The 17,004-nt window shown below is 38.5% G+C and overlaps 1 protein-coding gene across 14 annotated transcripts in view; it reads left to right on the forward strand.

Moving 5' to 3' along the window:
• fhod3b (formin homology 2 domain containing 3b) overlaps positions 1 to 15,378 on the forward strand; it is a 524,056-nt gene extending 508,678 nt beyond the window's left edge. For all 14 annotated transcript variants that reach the window (XM_073024178.1, XM_073024182.1, XM_073024179.1 and 11 more), the window contains one exon: positions 7,798 to 15,378. In XM_073024178.1, coding sequence (XP_072880279.1) covers positions 7,798 to 7,880 — 83 coding nt within the window. In that variant the 3' untranslated portion in view covers positions 7,881 to 15,378. The remainder of the gene's footprint in view (positions 1 to 7,797) is intronic.
• Positions 15,379 to 17,004: the final 1,626 nt, after the last annotated feature.

Genomic DNA, 17,004 nt, shown 5'->3' on the forward strand with positions numbered 1-17,004 from the left:
AAAGGCAAATATATTGTACACTTTATCTGCTTGTAAGTAGATAAGGATACCACCTTATCTACTTGTGCTTCCACTTTCACAGAACTATGGACTTGCACCCCAAGATCCCTCCATATATTGGTACCTCCCAATTCTTTTGGCTTACTGCATATTTCCCTCTTATATTTGACCTCACAAAATGCAACAGCTCACACCTGTCAAAATTAAACTTCATCTGCCTTTTCTATGATCTGCCCTGTCTTCTCACGGCCTTCCTCATAATCCACATCTCTGACAATGTATGTGTCATTACTGTAGGAGGCCTATCAGGAAATCTAAGGATGAGTCCCATTCAAAGCTTTATTCTCACCTGGCGTTGTGCTATAATGTTCTGGCACAGCCCATGCCTTTTAGGCACTGCCATTATTTCTTCTCACCACCACTAGCAACCCCCGCCACCCCAAGGCCCTGTGACAGATCAGCATCTTTCCAAGTGTCAGAAATACTTGGGGGAAACACTGGAATAAAGAATTGGTTTTTTTAAAAAAAAAAATTATTGAGTTTTCGATGATTACAGAAGAAAAAAAAGTTATCAACCCTTCCCCCCTCCCCTTAACCCCTCCCCCCAACATATCCCTATAGAAAGAAAGAAAAAGAAAGAGAAGAAAGAAAGAAAAAAGGGAAAAAAGAATTGTTTTTAAATTATGTTCAGCAGCCCTACTTAAAAGAAACAGAGCCGTCTTAGTTGTGCCCTCAATCGTTGAAGTAAAACCAGGGCCAAAGTTGGATTACCTTGCCCCTTGACTTAACTATCTTGTAGGAGGCCTCTGGATGAGCTGGGAAGAGTGAGAAGTCCCTCCCCACAGAACAATGTGTAAGATGGAAACTGAAGTTTTTATTCAGCATCAAGGATGTTGAGTTCTGACTCATTTTATTGCAATTATGAGTAACTCAATAAAACACAAAGGTCTAGAAACTGTGCATCTCAGAAAGCACAATGCTGACAATATGCTAATGAATGCTGTGTGCAAAGGCCTCCAGCAGCAAAAGCTATTGCACTACAAGAGCAAGGTACCTTACAGCAAGCTACATAAGATAATTTTTGATTAAATTCCAACAAGCGGCAAACCAGTTGTACACTAATCATGAAAAAAAAAATCAGGCTAAAGCGTTTACATGGAACTGAATACCATGCCTTTATGAATCAGCATCCTATGGTGTGATGTATGTTCTTTATCTGTGCTGAGTCTGATCTTGCTTTTTCACAGCTTTACAGTTAGTCCAGATCTCCTGCTCTTTCTACCACCTTTGCCCAGTTTCCCTTTTAACCATATTTATCTCATATCTTTGCAGTGTTGAACTACTTTCATTATGCATGCAAGATTTGCTTTGAAGATCACGATAACTAGTCTCATTTAAAACATAAGTGCTCATCATCTTACCATTGGTTTTGTTGCCAATTACCTTAATTTATTTTCTATCTACTGTGCCTTGTGTGTCTGTGAATGAGCTCTCCATATACAATCTATCAAGGCCATTCCTACATTGACTGCTGTTGAATCGCTCCTTAAACTTCTATGTTTTTGGTACTTCCCCAATATTTCCAATCTATCCATATAAATAGCATTCCTGTATCCCTGACACCTTTCCAGTTGACCTTTTCCGTACTTTTTCTTAGGTTTTGGCAGCTTCAAAGTGTGACACCTGAATAAACCATGACTTTCTAAGAGTTTAACGTAAGCTTCCTTCATTTTTGATTGGCCATTTTCAAGGTTCAAAACTTCAGAGCAAGATTATTTTCAAAGTACAAACAGTATATGTCACCATTTACCAAGGAAAGATCTCCCCCAGTAGAGCGGACAACAACCACTATGCAAACGACAACATACTGTGCAAATACAAAACAAGAAAAAAAAAACAAAATAATAACAATAAATATTAAGAAAACAAGTTGCAGAGTGCTTGAAAGTGAATCCATAGGTTTTGGGAATAGTTCAATGATGAGGTGAGTGACGTTGAGTAAGGTATTCCCCTCTGGTTCAAGAGCCTGATGGCTGTGCGTTAATAACTGTTCCTGAACCTGGAAGTGTTGGTCCTTAGGCTCCTGGACCACCCTCCTGATGGCAACAGTGAGAAGAGAACATGGCCTGGGTGGTGGGGGGCCTTAATGACAGATGCTGCTATCTGTGATACTGCTCCGTGTAGATGTACTCGATGGTGAAAAGAGCTTTCTAGTATGGACAGGGCATATCCACTACTTTCTGTAGGCTTTTCTGTTCAAGTGCATTGGTGTTTCCCTACCAGACTGTGATACAACCAGTCAATATATTCTCCTCCATTTATCTATAGAAATTAAAGACTTAAATGACATGCTGAATATTTGCAAACTTTTCAGAAAGTAGAGGTGCCGCCATGCTATCTTCGTGCTGGACAAAAGACTGATCCTCTAAAATGACACCACCAAGGAATTTAAAGTTGCTGACCTTCTCCAACTGTGATTCCCAGATGAGAGCTGGCTCATTTACTTCCACTTTCCTTCTCTTGTAGTCAATAATCAGGTCTTTGGTCTCGTTGACATTGAGTGAGAGGTTGCTGTTATGGCACCACTCTGCCAGTTTTTCATTCTCCCTCGTATGTGCTGTTACGTCACCGCATTTGATTCGGCCAATGACAATGGTGTTTCCAGCAAGCTTAAATATGGCATTGGAGCTGTACTGAGCCTCACAGTTAAAAGTATAAAGTGGGTAGAGTAGTGATCTAAGTACACAACCTTGTGGTGCACTTGTGCTGATGGAGATGGGTAAGGAGATGCTGTAGCCAATCTGAACTAACTTTCCAGTAGCACAAGGAGGTATTGAGGTCTCGGTCTTAAAGCTTGTTGGTTAGCTTTGAGGGGATGATAGTATTTAATGCCAAGCTGTAGTCGATGAACATCAACCTGATGTACGCATCTTTGCTGTCCAGATGTTCTAGTATTGAGCACAGAGCCAATGAAATGACATCTGCTGTTGACCTGTTGCGACAGTTGGTAAACTGGAGTGGATAATTATTGCTTCACAAGCAGGAGTTGATGTGCTTCATCACAAACCCCTCAAAGCATGTCATCACAGTTGATGCAAGTGCTACTGGACAATAGTTATTGAGGCAGGTTACCACATTCTTCTTGGGCACCTGTATAATTGAAGCCTGCTCAAAGCAGGTGGGTAGCTCAGACTGCCAAAGGGGAGAGGTCAGTGATATCAGTGGATGCTCCAGCCGGTTGATCAGTGCAGGTATTTAGTACTCAGATAGGTACCCTGTCTGAGCCAGGTGCTTTCTATGGTTCACCTTCCTGAAGAATCTTCTCACCTCGGCCTCAGGATCAGTGGGGGCTTTGAAAGTGTACAACTTTACTCAACTTTGCTAAATGTTATCTGTCATTTTCAATCATATGTCCATCTTTTTATGAAGTCCTGCTACTTAGTGTTCTCCCCGTGACACCTAGTCAGGTTTAGTAGAAAGGCAGGGTCACCACTGCCCCCTAGAGGATGATGTCAAGTCTACTTCCCACCAGTTGTTAAAACAGCATTCTAAGCATTCGTCCTCTGCATTTAAGTTTTAAGATCAATGCTATGATTTTGTTTTTCATCAGATACCACAGGCAAATCAATATCATGTCAACTACTTTACTGCCGTCTGTCCATTTCAGTACTTCAACAAAGCACTCTAATCGAGCCCGTCTTGGCTTTAATAAATTTAGACTTGCTGCTTAAAATTTGTTTCTGTTTAATAGAAAAGTGCCAATTAATTTTGTTTCAGTTAATCATCTCTAATTGTTTCCTTCTCAAGCTGATTTCCCTGGAGACATTTGGTTTATTACCATCACACATCTTGGAAAGAAGGATTAATATCACAGTCCTTTGGCATCTGGCCAGTTGAAAGTTTATGGTCCACAACTCCATTATTTCCACTCTTTCTGCAGACATCAAGACTATATTGTGCCTTGATTGGCAGTATTTTAGGTCCCTCAATACCCAATCATACCCTGTCTGCAAAAAAAAATGTCCTTTTTGATCCCTATTCATGCTCACAGAAAGCTTGATTAATTTGTTTTTGTATTCTCTTTTCTATTGAGCTTCTTTTCTCCTCTATTTTCCTTCTCTGTTCTGCTCTGCACTTTTTTTTTCCAAATTTAGTTCTCAGTTTAGGATCGAAGCCACCATTTCCTGTTTCATTTTTGTCTCCACGTCTTCACTCATTTTGGAAACTCTCATTTTGAGTCTCTCTTTGTCTCTTCCCTTGAATGTGTCCAGTTTATATCTGAACAATCTTATCTCTGACGATTTCTGATTTACTGTTTTAACTCGAAATCTTTGATTCTTATCTTCCAAGACATGGTCCCTTTTTCAATTTACTGAAAATATTTTTCTTGTTGATTTTTTTCCTTGTCCTGTTCTATAGCCACTTTAATGATATGATAATAATTGTTTGACAGATGTTTCTCTAGTAAAATAAACTAATTTTGCCCTCTTTATTCCCTAGATACACATCCAGTAAGGTTTGCTTTATGATTTTAATGGGAAACACACAGATAAATAAAGGTTTTTATTCAATAATGCCTCAATCATTTTCATAAACATATTAAATGTTGTTGATCTACTAGTTTCCATTTCATCCATTGTTTTGTTAGCTTGAATCAAGAAGTATTTACCAGATGGGTTTCCTTCGGTCCAACTTTAATGCCTGCTGTACCATGTGCCACTTGGGCATACCAACTAACATTCAAATCTAATGATGGTATTGAATCCATTCAGTGGTTATGTACATGTGCATACCGTATCTAACAGTGAGTGTTGTCTATTTGGGCTGAGCCATTAGATGGCAGTCTTTCCTGCAGCGGTAAGAAAACCATACATCGTATGGTTAAATTGGTGATAAACCTTTAGTCACTGCTCAGGCTACGAACCTATGATGACCCAGCAAGAATCAAGAGCAATTTTTAAGCCTGGATTAACTTGGACACAAAACTTGGAAAACCGAATATTTGTCCCTTGTAAGTTATGTCGGTCATTAACCAATTTTAGATGTGACTCTTATTTGTTATCTTGCAGTTCATGTTTAAGAATAATATTTGTGTTGTTTTAATAGTGCAGGAAAGAAAAGTTTCTCTCAATATATTGAAGGCTTATTTGAGAGTTTTTAAACAAGGTAAAATGCATAGTATAGTTGTAAATATATTTAATATATTAAAAATTGGGGTTATACTCAGAACACTGAAGTTTAAGAAGAGAATTAATAGCATTCAATGTAGGAATGGTTTTGATAGATTACATTCAATGCTTGTTATGTCCGCTGGCATTTAGAGCAGCAATGAAGTTCCTCCATCTGGGTTCAGGGCTTCCTTCATTGTATCAGTAGTTTCTCTGTTTTCACTACTGTCAGTTTCGCAAGCCTTGAGTGAAAAATCAGGAATACTGTTGCACTCAAATGTACAAGGATTCTTCATTGCTGTTTCTGTAACAATTGTATTTGACCTATTTGAGTTGTTAGCCCTGAGCTGAACCCCTGAACATGGAAGACTGGTGGACCACTCTTAATCTGTTCTCTACCCTTTTGTTTGGCATGGTAACCCTACAAGGGTCCAAAGCATAAAGCCCTGACTCCAACCAACATAGTCCTGTGGGTCACTGAGGCAGGCAAGCCTCCAAAATCCTCTTGGAGGTTGGTAGATTATATATGGAGAAATAATTTACAGATACAGAAGGTACATTCAATATAAAAAGCAAATGTAAAAGTAAATGAAGCTGCCTGGAATTTAGAAGAGAGTATCTCAATGGTCTGAAGAGTCTTGGATGGCATCTAGCAATAAAAAAATACTGTCAGTTGTTTCAGAGGTGCAGAGCACTTTTTAAAAATATATACAGTATATGGAACTCCTTTTCACAAATCTGCGGTGAATTATTCATTTTGGGATTAATGGAATTTTGATCGCCAAATGAGAAGTTCAATTGGTGACTAGCTATGGTACTTAGACGCTGGAGTATATCAAGCAGTAGTAAATCAAGTCAACTAGACTTGCTGTATTGTCTAGAAGAGAGTAAACGTGATGGGTGGAAGCTTTCTGCCTTCCTACATCTGCTTTGAATCATAATATTTTGTTAAGTGATCCTACCTTCTAATTTAACTTGTTTCACTACGTCTCCATTGGTTAAACTTACTCTGGTTTAGTAGTTTTTCCCTGCCTATTCATTCGGGTTACAACTCTCTAGTTCAGAAAGTCATAATAAGAAAACTTGGATGATCACATCTTTTATATTGCTTTAGAGTGTCCCAGTAGTTTATAGCTAATTAAGTAGTTTTGAATTGCAGTCAGTGATGTAAATGCAGAAAATGTAGCATAACCACAAGCAGCAGTTGAAACACTGGTCAGATCATATCCTTTACAGAAACACTGAATGAGGCATTAATATTGGCCAGAATACCAGAGGTGACATCCTTGTTTGTCCTTCAATATGATTTCTTTACATTCACTTTCAATATTTAGGGAGGATATCCAGAAGGCTCTTCAGCAAGGCACCATGGGTAGAGAAAATAAACAACAAAGGTTGTCATTATTTTGCTGGGGGTGTATTACAGACTTCCAAACCATCAACAGGAGACAGAGGAAACTGTAGGGACAAGGTCAAAAGTAGACATTATTACCTTGTATGAAATATGACAGCAGACTGCAAGAAACTTCCTCATAGCAGAGGGAGATGAGGCTAAAAGACATATATTAAGGGAAAAGAGAAAGAGATTTAGAGAGGGATATAGGAAGACCCCTTTCACTCAGAGTGTTAAGTATCTGGAATGCAGAATGGCTGAAAGGCAGCCATGAAACAAAGAAAACCAAAAGAACCCATTTTAAAAACAAAAACCGTCGAACTCCCAATATATAGAGAAAGAATCAAATCATGCAAACAGTAAACACAAGCAAATAGTGTCTGAACTGAAGTCTGCAAAGAGTCCATTCATAGACCCTTAGTTCAGGGCAGAGCAGCGAGTTGAACCAACTCATCCCTTGCCTCGGGCCCTGACACCCTGACCTTTTCAGTCTGCCCCATTGCCAAAAATCAGGTTCAGTTGCTTCAACCCCGCTGCCTCAATTCGGCCTGTACCCGATCTTTCTCGATTCGGCCTGGCACTTAAATCATCATCCAAGCATCAGGTTCTGTCGTTTCAATACACTCTGGGGCCTGGACTCCACTGCTTTGATTTGGCCTGCAACTCAAGTCCACTTGACATAGTAATACTGACTTTCTGACAATATCTTTGTTGTAGCACTGAAGAAATAAATGTAGTTTTAGCCAGTCTGCTCAAATGGAAATTATGCAGAAAATGAAAACATACCTAGTTATCCCTTTTCCAGTGAATGCAGTCTGGCCAATTTCTGTCTCAGCAGCCTACTCAATCCTCAGGTTATTGAAAGGAGCCTTCAATAGTTTTAATATGTGGCATTGACTCACTCATGACTTGTTCCACTCACACATTCCATGAAACGGAAGACCGATTAGTCATCAGTCCAGCTTTGTTGTTCGTCTATCTACAAATTGTGGCTGAATGTCACAGAGAGCATATAGACAGTCCTGTTTAACATACATAATTTACTTTTCTTCAGATTGATTTACTTTGTTTTCCTGACCGTTTTTTATCCTTTCCCTTGTGTGCTTCCTCATTGCTTGCATTGCTTTGCAAATATCACGAGGATTTGTAAAGATGGATTCTTAAACAATAATTTCTGAAACCGCATTTCCTTGAATAACGGCGTGATCTTAATGTATCTGTATTTCTCTCTTATAGTAAGAAGAACATTAAAGAATGGCTTGACACCAGAAGAGGCCAAAGCACTTGGTTTGGTCAGCACTTCTGAGATGCAAGTGTGAAGAGCACGGAGCATGAAATAAAACAGATAGCATCACTTGCTCTTGACCAAGGCACAGCTAAAACCATTCAACTGGCAACCATTTGCTGCTCGTGGTATCCAGTCATCACCCAGCTCCATTCATCATATGATGCATATGAGAAATGAGCTAGAAAGAGATGGCACATTTGGCACTAAAGTTCTGACAGCTTTTTTTTAAAAAAACAGGATTGTTTGGAAGTATTTATTCCTAGGTAAAAGTATTGCTTTTTAAAAAATCTAACTGAAGTGATTAGAAACCTTTAATGGGTAAGCTGTTGTATGTGTTTTGTTTACATTGGCTTTACTTGTGACCTATTTGTGTAGCAGTAATGCACCATTTAAGTGCAAGAACCAGGCCTTAAGGAGACAGTGTGCTGATGTTGGCTGGCCGCAAACCTAACCTACATCCAAAAAAAGGATTTAATACAACTTGACAAGGAACCATTCAATTCTAAATAGTATTATTTTTGTAGGCCTCTTTGGTCTTATTATTATCGTCTTGGGAGTATCATTGCCATTGTTTTATATTCTATGTTTCTAGGAATGCCTTCTAAAGTTTTATGGAATGCTGGGTAAGCAAGAAGATTTAAGGTGCCCATACAGTCAATAGGCATCACTATATTCAGCAGTTGATTTAATTATTCAAGATTGAAAGGGATGATATTTGTAAAGGATAAATTCCCCTTTTTAAATAATAAATGTCGTAGCTGTTTTTAACAAGTAAAACTTGTTTGACCGTTTTCAGTAAGAGTAGGTAATTGGGGTAAATTGATTATGAGCATCCTAATGGCACAGAATGCATTGGTACCTCAAGAAATAAAGGTTCATGGTGCACATGGACTTTGTTAATTAGCTGCTGATTAGAGCTCAGAACAAATTAAATTTAATCATTCACAAATGTAGAAAGTTCCAAGAGCATTTGGCAACTAAATGTTTAAGATACAGCTACATATAAAGCTGTTTTCCCAATATGCTGTGGGCAGCCATGGCTCACGCTTCCTTGATTCCAGAATGGCATGGCAATTGTTGGTCTGGATACCCCATTTTGGCTTGAACGTTGAAATAAAGGGAGCAGTTGTGGCAAAAAGGGATACAATATTTCAAAAAGTGAATGATAGCATAAATTCTGCAAAGGTACTATTCTTGTATAAAAACCTGCAAAGTTTTGACTGTCTCAGTAACAGCATACACATGTATTGCACCTGGGAATGAAATCACTTGATAGAAAAACAAGCCATTAAGTTGAATCCTGATAATGCGCAAACAGTCCCCAATTCCTTCGCATAACATGCATTATTTTTGCTCCCTTCAATTAGGTTAATACAGAAAATAGATTCTTGAACTTGATTATTTGGCTTGAGTTGTTGGATTGGTGTTGACCAGTGAGGAATGGAAGATATAAGTCTGCTTATTTGCTTAGTTTGCTTCAAGTTGGTTAAATTACTTACTAACTATACAGGTAAAGGAACCCTCAATACTGGTTTGCTGGCATAGGACAAGTCCCTAAACATATTAATAAGCATCAGAGATGCTCACTTGAATAAAATATCTCGTGTAATTTTTTAATATGTTATGAAGATTCATGACCATGTCAACCTAGGATATTTTCAGTTAAGTATTGAGAATGTTTTGAGTTGTAACTGAATATTATTTGAAGCTTTCAGGGGGCTAGATTTGTAATCAGTTAGTTCAGAATTTTAGCCAACTGTGTTCTTGATGCACTTGGGCCCAAACTTGATTCGAAGAGAGATTTTCTTGTCCTTGAAGCTAGAGCTTAAAGAGTAGCAATCAGAAGGAAATATTTATTCAAAGGTTGACAAAAAGTTTAGAGAAAGTGGTAGAGTTTATTAATGTATAGAAAGTATAATAAATACCATTGAGGGGTAGTGGTGTCACATAAAAGTCAATAAAACATTGAATGGATGCAAGCAAATTTGAATAGATTTTGCAGCAATTTGAGGCTCCAAAATAACAGGTCAAGTACAGAGTTACTTTCTCAAGTCAATAATCTTTCCATCAGTATTGGATAATATTGTAGTTTGTTTTAATGTAGCCTTGTCCCCTACCCAATGTTTTGAAAATGTCATAGTGTTGAGTGTAGAAACAATGAATAAATTCAAGGGTAAAAGTGGCTGGGCCAAGAGTTTTATTTTTTATATACGTGCCATGAGCTGGTTCTGGCTATGACATTGTTCTACCAAATCAATAAAGTTTCTTTTTTAAAGTTTTGTCAATTATAGAAATATTTAAATCTGCACATTGCATTCCTCATCTTGGTGCTGTGAAGGTGCCAGTTTAAAACCTAAATTCCCTTCTGCTCAGGAGGAAAGACCATTTCTCACTCTGGCTTAATGTTAACGAAATCTATTGTGTAATTCAGATAAATTAATTATTAATTTCTTTTACAAGAATTATGGCTTTGTGCTATGTGAGTATATGTTTTGTTTGATGGAGCAGTGGGATATGTTGGTGCTAATGTCGCAGGACTTTTTATGAGGTAGGAGGCAGGGAGGGAGAAAGTATAAGATCTGATGGATTTTACCTCAAAACATCATGGATTGCAAGCAGCAAACTGTCAAAGATTGAATTTCTAAATTAAATGAAGGAAGGTGATAGCTAGTTTCTACTTAATGTACTTATCTTCAAATTTTAGAAATCAGTCTGTAATTCTTTGAATTAAATTACTAGTTGTTTCTACGCCTTACCTTCCTGAGCAACTTAATGATGAGACATAGCAGCATATGTTCTCTCCAATATCACTTAAGTTCAGCATGGTTTTGATGAAAGGGACCTCACCATGACTGGATGCTGTTGCTTTTTGTGGCATTAGTATAGTTGAAGCTCAGTCAGCTGTACTAACTCCAAAGATGGTACAAACCCCTGAACACTGAAGCTCTTAAAATTAGGAAGTAGCTGTTCCTGGTAAATGGTGAAACTCTAGAAAGAGAAGGCTAAACCAATCAAATTGAGATTAATTTGTTTGTCTGTATATGTTAGATAAAAAATAGAGGATTAGATAGATAGATAGATAGATACTTTATTCATCCCCATGGGGAAATTCAACTTTTTTTCCAATGTCCCATACACTTGTTGTAGCAAAACTACTTACATACAATACTTAACTCAGTAAAAAAAAAATATGATATGCATCTAAATCACTATCTCAAAAAGCATTAATAATAGCTTTTAAAAAGTTCTTAAGTCCTGGCGGTAGAATTGTAAAGCCTAATGGCATTGGGGAGTATTGACCTCTTCATCCTGTCTGAGGAGCATTGCATCGATAGTAACCTGTCGCTGAAACTGCTTCTCTGTCTCTGGATGGTGCTACTTAGAGGATGTTCAGAGTTATCCATAATTGACTGTAGCCTACTCAGCGCCCTTCGCTCAGCTACCGATGTTAAACTCTCCAGTACTTTGCCCACGACAGAGCCCGCCTTCCTTACCAGCTTATTAAGAAGTGAGGCGTCCCTCTTCTTAATGCTTCCTCCCCAACACGCCACCACAAAGAAGAGGGCGCTCTCCACAACTGACCTATAGAACATCTTCAGCATCTCACTACAGACATTGAATGACGCCAACCTTCTTAGGAAGTACAGTCGACTCTGTGCCTTCCTGCACAAGGCACACTTGAACAGGTAGTCTAAAATACATTTATCATCTTTAATTTTAATTGATAAATGTGACAGAACAGCAACAAGTTAATAAGAAGTTAATTTATGTAGAGTATTCTGGAACTAACTTTGTAAATGAAGCATGGGGCTAGTTGTGTCTTGATCTGTAGAAAATATGCCAGTTTAATCTTCTTGTTATGTGTCATCCAAAGAATTACCAGTTGCTTTTACCATAATACCAAAATTGAACCTATTTCTCCAGATACTCCCTCCAGCAGTCCCATGCCTCATTTAAACCAGGCAGAAGTCAAAATTGGATTATTTTTATTCATTTGAACTTGTTTAGTTTTGAATCGGAGTAGGAAGGAGCGTAGCTAGCCAGGCCGGTATTTATTGCCTATCCCTTAGGTGAAGATAAGCCATTACTTAGTAATACTACAGTCTTTTTGGTGAAATAATTTCAAACAGGTCAAGTGAAGCTCTAGGATTCACACCCATGATATGAATGGGCTATGAAGTTCCCAGTCAGGATGTTGTTTGACTTGGAGGGAAACCTAGAGGTGTGGTATTCCCATGTGCCTACAACCCTGATCTTGCTTGAGGATAGAGATTAGGTGTATGAGATAAGCTGTTGAATTGCCCTTAGTCGAGTAACTCCAATGCATTTTGTAGGTGGGACTGAATTCATTCAGGTAAATGGAGCTGGTGTGTGTTTTATATGTGGTGCAAAGCAATTGTAGTGCCTGGACATATAGTAGCCTCTGGAGAATGCCCAATCTTTGACTTGTACTTGTAAATCAGGAGTTTAGAAGAGTGGAATTGATCAATATTTATGTAGTACACCAGAAGATGCCTACATATAGATAATACTGGAACATAGAAGATTAGCTTATTTGTCACACATAGATCAAAATATGTCATTTGTGTCAGCGACCAACAGAGTCCAAGAATGTGCTGAGAGAGCCTGCATGTGTTGTGATCCTTCTGGCACCAACATAGCATGTCCACAGCTTACTAACCCTAACCCATGTGACTTTGGAATGTGGGAGGAAACCAGAGCACCCCGAGGAAAGCCACACAGTCACAGGGAGAACATACAAGCTCCTCACAGACAGTGTCAGAAATCAAACCCCAACCACTGTAACTATATAGCGTTATGCTAACCGCAGTGCAACCATTCTGCCCCTCATTAAAAAGGTAAATAACTGCACAATTAATAATACAGTGAAAATCTATTGGAAATGAATTCTCATTCAATGATAACTGAGATTATAATCTGCAGCTATGTGGTAGATTTGTATAGCTACTATTTTAGACAGTTACTGAAAATATTCACAGCAATGTTACAATAGGTGCTATAATGCATGAAGTGAAATGGCAGAGTACCTATCAGTCATAATAACAACAGCAGACATTTGGCCTTGAAGATACAAAACAACACCTGAGAACAAATTTAGAAAAAGCCCGAAACAGAGATTCGGCCCAGCTAACAACTCCCAGCCTACTTGACTAGAACTCTTATCTTCCGTTTTATATAATAATTTTCTTCAACATCAGTGCATCACAGCTGCAGTGTATACCATCTATAAAATGCATCTACAGTTCCTTGGCTATACTATTCCCGCCACACAAAGTCTACCACCATAAAAAAACGAGGGTTGAAGGCATTTTCAATAACACTATCTGTAGATTTCCCACCAAGCTCAGTTTTACTCGGTATGTGACAAGGATGAAGAACCGAGAAATCCAAAAGGAATGGATATTTAAACATTTCAAGAGGTTATTTGTTTAACCATAGGCAACTCAGTTGCTCTGACTCTGCGGAAACTCAGCAGGTGAGAAAAATCCATAGCTTAATTGCATCACAGAAATTTACTGACAAAAAAAAAGCAGCATTTAGGTCTTGCTTTCCACCAATCACTCTGCTCTCGCTTCTGCCCTCTCCCTCTTACAACACTAAGAAACACCTACCAGCCATCAGAATGGAAAACTGCAGTTGATCCATCTTCAGTCCCATTATACAGCTGGCCTGCTGCCAACCAGACTGGTTACAAGCAGTAACCAGAGAGAGAAAAGTTGCTCAATATCCAGGAAAATTTTTCTTCCAAGATTCCTAACTTGAATAAAGTAAACTCTCACCCTGCCCCCCCCCCACAAATACTGAGCCCATAGAATTAGAATAGCTAGACTGCAGAAAAATTCTAGTCTGCTCAAGCAGAATACTCTTAATACCATCAACAGTTAGATCAAAATAATGTTTTGCATTTCTATTACAAAAACTTTCATAAAATAAGACAACTAACACCCTTTAAATGTTACATTTTTTTCTGAACAGTCCTATGAAACTTTGAACGATGTGCTTTTCATCTTGGTATTACTAATCTTTTTGCATTTTGTCATGTGCTAAAATAATTAACTTACTGATTTTTTTAAAAAGCCATCACAAGTATTTGATATTTTAACATTACTAAATTGGTATTGCCTGGTTAAAATGCAGAAGACAATGAAAATTATTGCAACACTGCCAATGGTTTCTCATTTCTCTTCAGGCTTTCCAATTTATTTTATGGTGGTTATGGTGTTGGTAAAACTTGTTTTTCAAATACTCACCAAAGTCAATTTGTACTTTCCAGATGTCAGTATTAAGATTGACTTCCTCAGTGCTGTATGTCTTTAATAAGAACACAGAGCTACTACCTGATAATACCTCAAATATGGTTAGGCACAGAAAGATTTCCCTTTAATATATTAGCCTAGTCTTGGCCTTCAACTTAGCAACTGTCTCCTTAACTTGGAATGCAAAAGGTGACTGCATTATATTGGCAACACAAGCATTGGATTCTTCTAAGGTTACGTAGTCTGTAATGAAGCTTCCTGGTGTGTGTGGAAAAAGCTGAATTTATTTGCTTTTTATCCCCAAAAAAGCGAGCATGTATTTTGAGAAAGAAACTCTCAAGATGTAATCCTTTTCAACCCGAGGCTAGGCTTCCTCACAAACTCTGCACTTTTACTGATATAGCGATGCATATGATCAGGCTATATATAGTTTACCAGTCCTTCCCAAGGTCTGCTGGAACAAAGTCCATAATCTTGTGGTATCCTGGTCTGAACGTACTCAAACTTTTAAACACTGAAGCAACACCACAAATAGTCATCTCCACTTGTGGTTAAAGGAGAAAGAAATAAACGTACACAATTTTTGCTTAATTTGAAAATATCTTCAGAAATATTAACACCATTTTATATTAATATGGGGGGGAAATTGTAAAGAAAATAGGAGTTTTTAAAAAAGTCTTGTAAAGTAGAAAGGGCAAGTTTCTAAGAACAATAAAAATAAAGAAGGATAATGCTGTACAGTTGTGTAAATGTCACTCTTCATGATGTTTCTGTGTAGTATAGTGTAAGATAAATCAGACACACTGGTTGCAGTGTTATTCTGTGAATTGTAATTTAAAAAAAAGCCATGCATGGTCATCTATTCACTTCATGAATTGCTCATAATAGGTACGGGAGTTTGTTACATGTTACATCTGTGTGTGAAATTGCATATGTCTTGTGTTTTTACTTTAAGAACTTGAAACTACTGTTGTAGAACTTCACTCCACAGATAACATACTGTATATTCAGCTTTAGGAAGCCTCGATGCCACATTACCAGTGGGTGAGAGCATCAGTCCACCTGATCTTAACCCTCTATCTGTGCGGCTTTCAACTAGTACTGCGATGTCCTCTGGTGCCATTCAAAATAATGTTATGAAACTGGCAACAAAAACCCATATTTTAACTCTCTCCATAACTCTGGCAATTCAAAAGTTTGCAGCAACAGTACCGTGTACAAACATATTGCAATAAAGCTTTATTAAGCCTATTTTTTCCTGTTTGTCATGATTTATTAAGCTTAGCAAATGGAAGGCACAAATTTGCACATGATTTTCTCCAGTTAGTAACTTCTCCTAGAAGATTTAAAAAATATTTTTTCTCACCATAACTTATAATGTTCTTAATCTAACTTCTGACCAGTCCCAACTCTGAGGTGAGATTGTGGAATTGGTCAAATGAAAATGCCATTATTATATGGTATCCTCCAACCTGTTGGCATGAATATCAATTTCTCTTTCTGAGGAACAGATATTCCCCCCACCTTCTATTCCCCATTCTGACCTTTTACTTTTTCTCACCTACCTATTACTTCCCTCTGAATCCCCTCCTCCTTCCCTTTCTCCTGTTGTCAACTCTCCTCTCAGATTCTTTCTTTTCCAGTCTTGTCCTTTCCCACCCTTGTCCTTTCCCAACCATTTGGCTTCACTGATCACCTTCCTGCCAGTTTCTTTCCCCTCCCTCCACCTTTTAGTTCAGGCATCTCTCCTCTTCCCTCTCAGTCCTGAAGAAGGGGTCTCGGCCTGAAATGTCGACTGTTCACTCTTTTCCACAGATGCTGCCTGACCTGCTGAGTTCCTTCAGCATCTTGTGTGTGTCACTCTGAATTTCCAGCGTCTGCAGATTTTCTTGTGTTTATGTTAATGTGCCATGGCCCCTGAAGTGATGCCAATGCTGACTCACTAACCTTGCTGTGTTTTCCTGTCAAAGTTCTGGTTTGTGGGGTGGTATTGGTAGTGGTATCTTTTGCATGTCAACTGTTCAATGTTGCCTCAAAGACAGTGCAAGCCTACACAGGCTTCAGGATGGGGACTCGGTTTATAGCAGTACAATACAATGAAGGTAAGAGTTTGGCTACAAGGAGATGGACAATTAAATAATTTGATCATTTATTGAAGTTATTGTTTTAATTTGCACTTGACATGTCAAAGACATTGGGAATGACAGCTTTACAGCTATTGGACTCCATTCTGTAATTGACGCAGGTAGTCTGCTACCTACCCTTGCAATGCGCTCTATCCTGGCTGCACACTGGGAGCTTTAAGCAGAGTCCTGTGTTAAGAACTCTGGAAGGAGCAGATGCCAGGGCAGGGAAGCAGTGACATAAGGGGATCTGGAAGAACTGCAGATCCCCATAGGAACAAAAGTTTTTACACTTGTTGAAGCAGGGATATTATTGTTCAACTCGTTTCCTAGGCCCAGAAGCTATTTATTGTCCTTTCCACGAAGATATCAGAATGCTCACAATGCCTAGGTGAGCCCAGTGCAAAACACCTCAGGGTGGCCCTGAGCTTCCAGTGGTTTATCACATTAAGAACAGAAACAGGAGTAGCCACTGGCCCTTGACCCTTCATAGCTACATTCTGTGACAATTCTCTATGTACCTGATTTAATGACCACCCCTTGTAACAGGTCCCCTAGTTTGAGATTCTTCCATTAGTAGAATTACCCTGTTCTAAAACACAAGAAGTGGATGTGACAATAGCATCATTGCTCATTGTCATTGGGTATATTTCATTCAGAGATTGATAAATTCTTGATTAGTCAGAGCATGAGCGGATATGGGGAGAAGGCAGGAAATTGGGGCTGAGAGGGAAAATGATGAAATAGCAGAGCA

Source organism: Hemitrygon akajei, chromosome 20, assembly GCF_048418815.1.
Source record: "Hemitrygon akajei chromosome 20, sHemAka1.3, whole genome shotgun sequence".
NCBI classification, from domain to species: Eukaryota; Metazoa; Chordata; class Chondrichthyes; order Myliobatiformes; family Dasyatidae; genus Hemitrygon; species Hemitrygon akajei.